Genomic DNA, 12,404 nt, shown 5'->3' with positions numbered 1-12,404 from the left:
CAAAACAAGATTCCTACTGAAATGGGAGAAGCATCTACAGTACTGTTACAACAACATCTACAGATTTCTGCACAGCTTTGCCAACACATGTGCAACATTTACTAAACAAACATGTTCTTTCTGTGTGCTTTTTGTGAAAGGATTAGTAATATTCAAAATGCATGCACATTACTACACTGCATAACATGGCTACTGCTTCTGTTCCTATGCTTCGAGTCTCCCAGTTAGCCCAGCAATTTGAAATACATTCTTAAATTTTAAATGTTTTCTTAACAGAGATATGTCTAAGATCATTGGAAACATTGCTTGAACATTTTATCTGACAAAGCAGGGCCTCAGTTCAGGGGCAGAGAGGGATCAGTTCCAGAATAAGGGTGTGCTTGCACAAATCACATTGCAAGACTGGGGTCAAATAAACAGCTAGTGGCAAATTTCACATTTACATATTCAATATAAAATTTCCTGTTGGCAAATATGACCTTAACATTTACTTTTCATGAACAGTCACACTAATCAAGCACCAGCACATAAATGCTCATGAAAAATTAATACAAAATGGTCTTAAAGAGTTTAAAATCAAATTTTAATTCTAAATTTGAATAATATTAACGTGCAAGCCTACTGCTATTTGTTCAACACTAAATGTTATTGACTTCACAATGACATAAAGCGCAATTCTTGGACAAATTTGTACTTGAAGTAATGTTTTAGATCAATATATGCAGTTAAGTCTGCTAAACTTCTCAGCAGCTCAAGATTTAATCTCAGAATAAGATATTTCAGTACTTCAGGGAATGAGCTCAATGGCAAAAGAACTAAGTTTTTGTCTGAGAAAACATATAATGAAAGGCTTTCATAGCATTTAATGCTGCACAGTACAAAAGCAGTGTTCTGCATCTAGCTGAAGATGAGAAACTGACTTTGTTCTTTGTAAATATGTGTAAAAAAAATAAAATAAAATTATGGAACAAAAAAGTCCCCAATTTAGCAAAACACAAACTGATACTTTTAGGCAAAGGCATAAATATTTTGCTGAACTGAGATTCAACAAAGCTATCCTGTAATATGGAATATCCACAAACAATATTGCCTAAACATTTCAGGATCATTTTCAGCAGCATCTATATTTTAAGCCTTGGAAAAAATGAGGTTGGGGTACTCACAATGGACATTAATGAACTGGAGAATATCTACATACATTTTGGAAAGAGAAAAAGATTAACATATAATACCAAGGTAAATAAAATAGCCATATTTTTTTTCAGTGTAATTATGTAAATGTGCTACTGAATTAAAGTTCTACAAGTTCATAGAATGAGGTCTTCATAACTTATGAGGTTAAGCATAAATCTGAGATATTTTCCCCAAGTGATCATACTGGATATCTCATTGCAACCCTTACTTTATTTTCCTAATTAGGCAATAACCCCACAAAAATCTTCTCATGCCAGCAATTAATTACCATTTCAGAATTAAAAATCCTATAAAAATATAATGTATAGACAGTTAAATAACATGAATATGTTTTCTGAAGCAAAAGAATGCAACATTGATAACAAAAGAAAAACAAAATGCTTTTTAAAATTTGTTACATTGCTGCTAGGTGATATATCAGAATTTCAGATGAATGCACAAACCAGAGGCCCCAAGTTCAGAAAGTGTAGGTCTCTCAAATCTTAATAATTTGGGTTTACAATTTTCTGTGTGCTGTCAGTGGCTACAGAAATTCAGAAAATAAGCAAAACAGTGCTGATGCTACGTAACTCGAAGTTATCTAAGGAACAACTATATAAAGAGATGATTCATAAAAGCACACTCTTGCATTTAGATAAATCTTTCCTACTGAGATATAAAAAATTGGGACTTGATAACTTCTTGGATATTAAGAGCTGTAGTTGTAGAGGTTAAAGTAAAATTTTAAATGTCTTTATGCTGCCAAACTCCAAAGATCCCAAGATTTTAATTGGAAAAAAATACTACTTTTTCTCAAAGATTTGTTTCTGTGGTCATTGTTGTGCATTTGTTTCGTTTTATCCTAAAACTTCATTTATTGATTGACAGAATGATGCTTTAAATAGCTTGTAAAACCTTGTAATCTTTCAGGGTGAAACATGCAATGTTTCATCTATTAGCTTTCATTAAGGCAAATGTTACCCCTCACTCATACTTTTCTCTGCAATCAGTAATTCAGAAATAATACATTATGACCTAAATTGCACAGGGGATTTTAATGTGTTTTATGTTATATCTTTATGTAAATATGACTGTATAAAAAATGCCAAAAAAACCTTTAGATTACTGAGGTATGATGAAGATCCTGTTAAATATGTCTAATCATTTAATATGTAAATATGTTATTTTTGGAATATTATAAGAAGGTATTTCAGGGAATTCAGAGATACCCTCAGTACCTACTACTGCACAACAACATGCTAAAATATGGGAGTTGTTTTAATACAAAGTATTCCCTCGAACTTTCCTTTTAATGGTTGAGTAATTAGAACCTTTGATGTGTTCTGAACTGGGACTGGCTTGACAAGGCCATGTGAAGTAGGACAGAGCTACTTACATTCTACATTTACTAGACATAATTTAAAGATACATGTCATTATCCTGGTAATGCCATTTCAGCCTGAGCACTGACTACTTCCTATCTTGTTCAGAAAAGTACAAACAGTATGGTGAGACAATACTGTCTGCGTGTATCTGCACTACAGCCTGAAGAAAGGGTAACCATTGTCAATTTTAATGAATAATTTCTTCCTTCTGTCACAGCATCTGCACCAGAGTTTTTGTTGTGATCTGTGAATCTCTTACTAGTGTAAGCAGCTTTACTAGGCACCATCTTGCAAAACTAACAGGAAACTGTCAGCACCAAACTGAACTTGTAGAAAGACACCAGTATTATCAAGGCACCACTAATAATAATAATAATAATAATAGAAAATAGACCCAGTGCTGACAAACAGACACCAGAACACCATTACTATACTGTACCATACTGGTGGTTGAGAAGTATGGAGTGGGCCATCTGGAAACCTCCATGTATCTGGCTGGAACAGTCCAACACTGGATACTAATGAAAAATATATATAGACTGTCAAAAATGAAGACCCATTGTAGAGAGAAAGGAAAAAAAAAAGGGGGGGGGGGCAGAGGGGGGAACCAGGGGAGACACACCTAAAAATATGCACAGATGTGAGATAAATCAAATATAGTAACTGCTGGGAAAATGTCATAACTCTCTATGCCTGCATATGCGTATTTGCACTTTTTTGAGCATGCCTTTTATTTGTGAATCTTTCTGACTAGCTAAAATATTGCATGTGCTCTGTTTAGTCCTATTTAATGTCTTGGGTCCATGGTAAGCCATAAGAACTAAAGAAGGTGACTTTTACAGGTGAACATTTCTCAAGAGCCTACACCACATGGCTGTTTCTTGTTTAAAGAAAATTCTGTTGTTGCCTTTCAGACAACATTTTCTAGTTCACATGGGTAAGTAAAAAAATAAAATAAAATGTAATAGTGACCTGGGAAGATATTTATGCCTATAGAAGGTTTATCTTATTTTTTTTCCCTCCACTAAATTGTTCTGGACTCACAGAGTGCTTTGTGTATTTTTGTTTCATTTGACATTTGGTGGCACTTGATCCTCTATGCTATTCTTGTATAATCTGACTATATTATTATGAAGTAATTATTCCAAGTTAAAAAAACAAAAACAAAAAAAATAGCAACAACTAGTGGACTGTGTTTTATGAAATAACAGCCACTCAGAAACAGATTTAAAATAATTAGGCCTCTAGTTCTCTACAAGCATTTTCTTATTTTTCAGTTATTGTACAGATAAGCAATCTCAGACATGAGTACAGACTGGGAGAAGAACTCATTGTGAGCAGCCCTGAAGAGAAGGACTTGGGTGTTATGGTGGATGAAAGGCTTGATGTGAGCCGGCAGTGCATGCTTGCAGACCAAATGACCATCTGCATCCTGGGCTACATCACCAGAGGAGTGGCCAGCAGGCTGGGAGAGGTGACTGTGTCCCTCTGCTCTGCACTCTTGAGGAGTGCTGTATCCAGGTTTGGGGGCCTCCAGCACAAAAAGGATGTGGATCTCTGAGTGGGTCCAGAGGAGAGCCATGAAAATGATCAGAGGGCTGGAGCACCCCTCCTATGAATAAAGGCTGAGAGAGCTGGGTATGTTCTGCCTGGAGAAGAGAAGGTTTCAGGGAGACCTCATTATGGAATTTCAGTATTTAAAGGGAGCTTATAAAAAAGACAGAGAACAATTTTTTTACTGAGGCAGATAATGATAGGATAAAGAAGGAAAGGTTTTAAACTAAAAGAGGGGAGATTAGAGGTTAGGAGAAAATTCTTCACTCAGAGGCTGATGAGACAGGTTGCCCAGAGAAGCTGTGGATGCTCCATCCCTGGAGGTGTTCAAGGCCAAATTAAGTATCAATGTAAACAAGTAAAGTATCAATGTAAACAAGGTCACAAACCAACCAAGTCTAATGGCACACACATTAAAACCTCTGCTCAGTTGTCTATTTTCTTTGCAGCACAGGCTTTCAGCCTTAATAGAACTGCCTGCCAAAGAAGGAAGCAGTGGCAACTGTGTGAAGGGTCTCACACCATAACTGTTGATTCTGTCTTTCAGTATATCACACTAAATCCCAATGGATTTTCACTTTGAGAACCATAGCTATGTAAAAAGAAAATAAGAATACTAATCATATTGACTCAATATTAGTCATGGTGACATATTCTACCCCACCTATTAAAACTTACTAGAACTGATGGAAAGTTTTAAAAGATGGAGTCCTGATAAAATGACCAATATAGGGAGAGCTATCTTGAGAAAAAGATATAAGTTGGGAAGACATGCAGCACAAATTGGTGTTTTTAAAAAGTCCAACATCGAAGTTCTTAAATAAGTTCAAGTCTTTTCTGAGTATGACATGAAAAATATTTATTTGAACACGGAAAGCATAGCTAAACACATGTAAGAATGAAACTCCAGGATGTATTTTAATACAAGAAATTTCTACTACACAGGAAAAACAAACAACAACCAACCAACCAACCAAATAAATAACAAAAAACCTCCAAAACCAACCAACCTAAAAAAAGACAGCAAACTATTTCCACCTGCTAGCTTTTATTCTACCTGATGTACACTCATTTCAAATCAGTGCTGAAGTACTTGTCAGATTATTAGCTCCAAATTTCACAAACAATAAGGACATTATACAGTATCACAAATTTTTTCATTAATTATACCAGGGTAGTTAAACTGATGTATATTTTTCTTGTAATCCATGAGTCTCATGTAGAAAACAACAGCTATATGGAAGAAGTAATAACTTGGCCTCTTGTTATGAAGAAAAATATTGGATTTCCAAAAAGTTCAAATTGAAGAATATATATATTTTTTTTCTCCTCTCAGAAGTGCTGGCTACACAGCTTCAGTATTTAAAGCCCTCATCCAATCTACAGAGGAAAAAATTAAATGGCTGTGCTATGAGTTTTACAGTACAGGATCTCTGCCACATACTATGATAATGTGTATGTGAAGACTGCTGTTACCACTATCACCAAACAGCACAATATTAATAGAAAACATTTGCAAAAGATCCTTTTCTCTAAGAGATTCTGAAGTACTTCATATGATCCAGTGAACTAAACCTGATAATAGTATAGGTCACAGTTTCACAGTTAAGGAAGTAAAGATAACATAAAAACTTAATTTACTAAAAGATATATTCGTCAAAGTCAAGACAGAGTGAGATTTCAGATCATTTGGTTTCATGTCCTGCCTTATAAATACAATATGCTCATTCTTCTTTTTTTTAAAAAAATAAATACATTACAAAAAAATGTTACTGAAATTATTCATAATGGATTTAAAAAAAAGTTTGGATGAAAACACTTTTAAAAGAAAAAAAAAAATCAGAATAACAGCTTTGTCAGTTGCACATGATTGCAATTAAGCAATTGTTTCTATGCCATCACCTCCATATAACAGATATCACTCACAGGTACAATTACAACCCTGCTACAAATACAGGGAAAAGGAGGAAGCCAAAGCTACAATGCAATGCATGTGGACATCCCATTTTAGGTCATTTTGCTAGAAAAGATGCACTAGATCCAACACAAGCTTCTCGATAGCATGCAACTGAGTTGACACATACACTTCTACTCCAAGCTGCTAAGTGGTAGCTTGAAGGAAGTAGCTCACAGAAGGTCCTCTCACTCTCACGTAACATTTTTTAATTGTTAGTGATGTAGCCCTAGAACCTCCAAAAAAATCCACGTGTTGCAAGAACAGCATTATACTGCTGATTGCCTATCTATCTTTATTTTTGAACATTAAGTGGAGGTAAGGTCTACAGACGAATTAGTTTCCAGGCTACAGATGTATTAGTTTCTAGCCTTATGAATTATCATCTTAATTGTGAGCCCTTAAAAGACTAGGTGTACGGACTGACACCTTATGCACTATAGGACCAAATTCATCAGACAGAAGCCTAAACTTACATGACTGCCTATGCATACTATTCCTAATATCAGCTTTCAAACAGTCTTGTAAAATGTTAAGGAGAGTCAAAAAAAATGTCAAAGAAATAATGAATATATCTAGAATAGAAAGAGCACAAATTCATGTAAATTAAAGGATGTCTCTCTACTTCCAAATTCAACCTGAGACTATATTTTTGGAGAGAAATTGCCAATATGATAGTGGGAGATATTTTAAAAGAAAATTATAAATCCCCATGCTTCCCAACCTCTCCCTGTTCCAATATTTCACTACAGACAGCATGTATTTATTTCACCATAGGAGAGCTCTAGGAGTGAAGCAACGTTATGTTGTACTCAGATTGGATTCTTTACAATCCAAGCTGAATAACAAGCTGACATACAGTCTTTGATAGAAACTCATAGTATCTTTTCATGGTAATTAAAATATCTTCACCTTCTACAAACAGAAAAGTAACCTCAAAATTAAGTGACTCACCTAAAGCTAAGAAAATTCAGAAAGGAACTGAGCAGATACTTCTAGTAAGGTATACTAGAAATGAATAAACGTACATATCCAGCCTTTTAAGTGTCTTATCTATATATCGATTTGTCATATTCAGGCTTCAGATTATAGTATACTTGTGGAATAAGATGACCTGTGCATCACTGAATGCTATGTCAGCAGATTGAATAGCTAATGGCAGACAACAAAGGACAACAAGAGTGCCCACAACTGTTAAGCCAATTAAATTTACCGTATAACAAGGAAAGATTCTCCCTGCTATGAAAGAAAGCCCTCATCTGATAAAACTACTTAATTTTGAAATTCAAATGGAAAAATAATCTTATTTGTGTAGGGTAATAAAAACAGCATGGTGAAATACTATAGCCGATTGTCACTGGTGTAATATCATAAGCTGCACTGATTATGATGCAGATTTTTTCATTACAGAGTTATGAAGTTAGGACATTTGATTAAAATGTTTCTGCAAACAGCAAGAAGTGTTGGATCTAGAAAAGAATGAGAATAAACATTAACAGGATTCAAACTGCAGATACAAATACAAGTCTGAATTTCCTGGGGGAAGTTTCAGCTTCACACACTGCAAAAAATTCATAGTAGTTTATAGAAAGTATTTTCGAAGACATTAGGACAAAGCAAAACATCAATATAATCTCACATGATACCTGCTATGTCTTAATTAGTTACAAAAAATAAAATCAGAATGGAACAAAGCTCATGAAACTTGTATACGTATTTTAAAAGTACCTAGATGTCATAAGGACTGAAAATTAAGTCTCCATTGCTGTTCTACTCTCTGCTGTGAGGAAGTATACTCCCAACACTTCCTATTTTCTCTATTACCTGGAGAGTAGAGCTATGGATCCCGTATGCAATAAAGACTCTGCAAGGCAGGAGTGCTAGAACAACGCAAACTCCACAGGGCATGCTGCAAACAAAATCCACCTATAACTCCTGCTGGCAAAACAGTTTCTGTACTTGCTCTTTACGCAGGGCTATACCTAAAACCACATTAAAATGAGCAATGTATAAACAGATATATAATTATATACAACTACTATACCAGTAGATTATACTCAGGCTTTAAAACAAATTTAATCCACATACATATATATCACTTGAAAGTGAATGTATCTGAAAAATATTAGATTATCAGAGTTCATTTGCTTTGTGTTTTTTTTTTTTTTTTTTTTTTAATATTGGTTTTATAACTCCTCCGCTGCAGATTTTAGTTTACGAAATCCCATATATCTTATTTAAGTATTGCCCAATATTTATTCTTAATTCTTATGAATTATTTGTAAAAAAAAAAAAAAAAAAAAAAGCTAAAAAAAATAATATTCATCTGCTTCTTAAACACTTAAAGCATTTGCATACACTCACAGATACATTGAAAACTGGTAAGATAAAAATGTTTTCTTTTTATTATTATCATTCAGAAAGAATTATCTATAAGGAGTCTGAGAAACAGATCATGTAGGATAGAAAGTTTAAGCAAACTGTGTTTAACTTGTGTTAAAGCAAACTTTTAACACAACAATTATTTGCTACTCTATGTCAATTTGCCTGCCCTTTGGGCACATTTGAATAAACTTTCCAGTTTTCAGTTTGCCTTTGCATGTGCAACTCTTCACGTCTATTAATATATTGTTTTCATGTCTTGAAAATCCAACACCCCATTGAAATTTCATTGAGAAATTTACCGTATTAATGCATATTAAACCAAACGACTACAGTAAGCTTATAAAAGATTAAAATCTGATCACTGTTGCACAGCCAAAGTTTAAAACTACTGCAAATATGATTTTTGAGCCTGTGTACACAGAAGGTGGACTAAGGCTCTAAAGAATGATGCATGATTTGCAACACAAAACCAGTGCACAAATGCACTCTGAGAGGTGGAAGAGTGCACTGATTTAAGCTTTCAGCCCACACTAATTTGTTCAATAGAAATTCATCTTTATTAACTTGTATGCTTTTTATGCCTGAATGGCATACATTTAACGATCTGTCATAGATTATAGTATTATATACTAAATTTTTGAATCGGCAAAGTAAGCTTTACAGGTAATAAATTATATGTACCTGTGCAGGATTTAAGGATAATTTCTTTGGCAATCTGTTCTGGCATTATTTTCTGAAGTATACTGATTCTTACTTCTGAAAGTACTTAAGTAGACTCAAAAAGACAAACATAACAAAAATATATGACACTTTTACTAAAGCTGATATACCAAGGGAACTAGCCTACTACAGAGCATGGCTCTATACTTATGGCTCAACTGAGGAAGGAGAGCATCCTCATAAGTAATAGCCAGAGAAAGGAAGCCAGAATAATAGTTCTGTTTTGATTGCTAAGTAGTTGTTTTTTTGTTTTTTTTTTTTTTTTTTAATAAATTTGAACATAGTGCAAATTACAGCTTTTGAAATTAAAATGACCTCACACAGCCAGAAAGATGTAGCACTGCTGAAATTTAATAGGTATAAGCCAGAAGAAGAATGTTCAGAATATGTACAGCTAATATCCTCATAATAAAATAATCACTTTTAATACAGAAAAACCTATCTGAGAGCAGTAATTATAACAAGCCTACTAAGATCAGATTTACCATGCTAGAATGTAGTCTTTTTTCTAGAAATAATAATACAGATGATACCAGTGTACTGCTACAATTTCAATATCTACAAAAGACAAAAAGTAGACTAAAAATCAGAAAAGCTCACCACTTCTTCATGCCTGCATTTTCTCACATTAATTCCATTAATCTGTTATTAAAAAAATAAAGAGAAGACTTACTCTACATTTCATAAGTATAGATTTCATTTCACTTTCTAGAAAAATATAAATAAAGGAACTTGACATTTTACTCACCTGCAGAATTGCATCTCCTATAAAGAGCAAACCTGAAAGTTCCGCTGAAAACAAAAAGCATATTTTTCATTTTTTTTGCACAAAACATCTCATATTTCTTGTACTTAATTCCTACTTCATTTACTGTTTTTCCATATTACTAAAAAAACAAACAAACAAACAAAAAAACAAACCTTATAAATAAATTCTTTGGATTATTTTTCTAATCCCCAAACACAAGCACATCAATGGAGAAGTCTACCCATCACAAGTACCAAAACCCTGAAATATCCTCCATCAGTCTCTAGCATCTTTTGGGCCATTATGGTTAGATATGGCTTTTTTTTTTTGAACACAGAATGACTGTGGAACTAGGTCCTGTTTGCCTGAGGGATTTCTTCTTATTAGTTCTGAGGAAAAACCAACATAGAGACTCCAGATCTACTTATGAAGGACAACTTAATTTGCAAGCTTTTACCAAAGAATCTTTAGATCCTACATCTTTGATTATGAATGTTAACAGAAAACATGAAATTATTTATCTATAGCATTCCAAAACATCACAGAAGATGCTATCTAGAAAGTCTGAAACTTGACTTGATCTAACTAATTTTAACTTATTTACATGAGTTGTAAGACTGGCATCAATATTCATATAAATTATTATACTCAATATGTTTGAAGAACTGGCTTTATTAGGCTAGATGTAGCAAAGAACGCTTAAATTATTGGAGTATAAAAAAAATATGGGTGCAGTTTTTTTTTTTTTTTTTTTTTTTTAATAAATGCATATAATATTCTGCTTTAGACACAGGGCTTATATATATGAACATTTGTACACGACCTAAGCACTCTATGTATAATGCTGGTTTTAAGAAATGCATCAGCTGACATATTTTTGTTTAGAGGTCAAAAAAAAAAAAAAGAAAAAAAAAAAGAACTGGAATGCCACTGGGAAGAGGGCACGACTAAGCCTCCAAAGCTTTGAGTTACAGGCTCTGGGTTAAACTGCATTTTCTGTATCCAAGATGCCTAGTACAGACACATGGCATGACAATTGCATAGTCTTGTTCTACATAAGACATGTCCCTCATGACTAGCTCTCTAAAAATCAGAAGTATTTTTATATAAAGATATAATGGAGTTTATAACTCAACTATGCATTGAGGTTAGAAATACTGCATCAGTTATTATAGCAAAAAAATTAATAACAATAATAAAAGAAAACAGGGTGCACATTTGTGTGCTCAATTAAAGTTGGGTCCATGTTTCTTATTTTTCCTGCAGTGCTTAAAAGCTTTTTAATAGCTACTATATGCAATATATGCCACATTATTAGGTATTACATGCTTACATTTATACTGAAAAAAATGGAGTCACACGTATAACTTCTTAAGGTTAACCTAAATGTTTTCCCTAGCGACTAATTCCGTGCTACTCTGTAGCCTCCTTACATGCAACGTCTAGGTTTAGGGGTCAAATTACAATTCCCAATATTCCAAGGTTCCCCTGTACATTCCTTTATGAAAGAATGAAAGAAAGGGTGAATATGAATTTTTTTCTTATACTCAAGCTTTTTAATTGAGCAGAGGCAGCATTTCAGAATTATTGCCTTACAGATGGAGGAAAATGCTTCCAAGTTTAAGTTTCTGACCTTACGCATATGAACGCAAATAAACAAAAACATAGCAGAGAAAATAAATACATTCTAGAACTACTGACTCACAATGTTGCTTCATCTCTCATCATTGAGCACATCATTAGCTTTTTAACAACTAGCCATTTTCTTAGCACTTATCATTCTAACAATTTCAAAAGAGCATGGTTAAACAATAAGCACAGTTAAGACCTTAATGTAGTATCAGTTTTGCTGTGTGTCAGTTGCTGCAAAGGTTTACATAGCACAGCATCTAATGTTGACATAACATAGGGTATTATCAAAGTTCTGCCACTTCCCACTCCTGTCTGAGTACTACCCTACTAGTCAGTATAAAGAGACTGACATTCTCTTTTTGTATTCACATACTTTAAAGGCCAAACTCTTGATCTGCTACTGCTTTCTGGCAAGAACAATTCAGAAATATAAGACAGAATTATTAAATTTTTCATTACTTATATTTGTAAAACATGTTAATTCCCTAAATGGCTTCCTATTTTTCCCCTTAAAATTACACTCTACAAGAACTTTTAAGACATAATTGTTTGAAGACAGTGTTAAAAAAAAAAAACAAAAAAAAAAAAAAAAAAAAAAAAACCAACTATTCCAAATATAAGTTTTGTATATTACATAAAATAGTTCTAAAGAATAGAGAGATCTTGATGTCATGAAGAGAGAAAAAGTACATCAATATCATCTATTTAACACTTCCTGAAGGCAGGACTTCAGGCACCTTGCTTTAAGGAGCATATCAAAACATAGTGTAATAACCTGACACTCACCTCTTTGTTCTTTGGAAATTTTAGAAATGACCACTGGAATATTATGTTCTGCTCCACCCTGCAAACA

General features: G+C 33.6%; 1 protein-coding gene across 3 annotated transcripts in view; it reads right to left on the bottom strand.

Moving 5' to 3' along the window:
* SNTG1 (syntrophin gamma 1) overlaps positions 1-12,404 on the bottom strand; it is a 351,378-nt gene that overhangs the window by 125,000 nt on the left and 213,974 nt on the right. For 2 of the 3 annotated variants that reach the window (XM_035316860.1, XM_035316858.1), the window contains 3 exons: positions 12,338-12,395; positions 9,920-9,963; positions 9,772-9,813 (listed from right to left, as the gene is read on the bottom strand). In XM_035316860.1, the coding sequence (XP_035172751.1) occupies positions 9,772-9,813; positions 9,920-9,963; positions 12,338-12,395 (144 nt within the window). The remainder of the gene's footprint in view (positions 1-9,771; positions 9,814-9,919; positions 9,964-12,337; positions 12,396-12,404) is intronic. The other variant, XM_035316859.1, reaches the window with a different exon arrangement.

Source organism: Oxyura jamaicensis, chromosome 2 (genome assembly GCF_011077185.1).
Source record: "Oxyura jamaicensis isolate SHBP4307 breed ruddy duck chromosome 2, BPBGC_Ojam_1.0, whole genome shotgun sequence".
In the NCBI taxonomy this organism is placed as follows: Eukaryota; Metazoa; Chordata; class Aves; order Anseriformes; family Anatidae; genus Oxyura; species Oxyura jamaicensis.
This window is presented reverse-complemented; position numbering and strand designations above follow the sequence as displayed.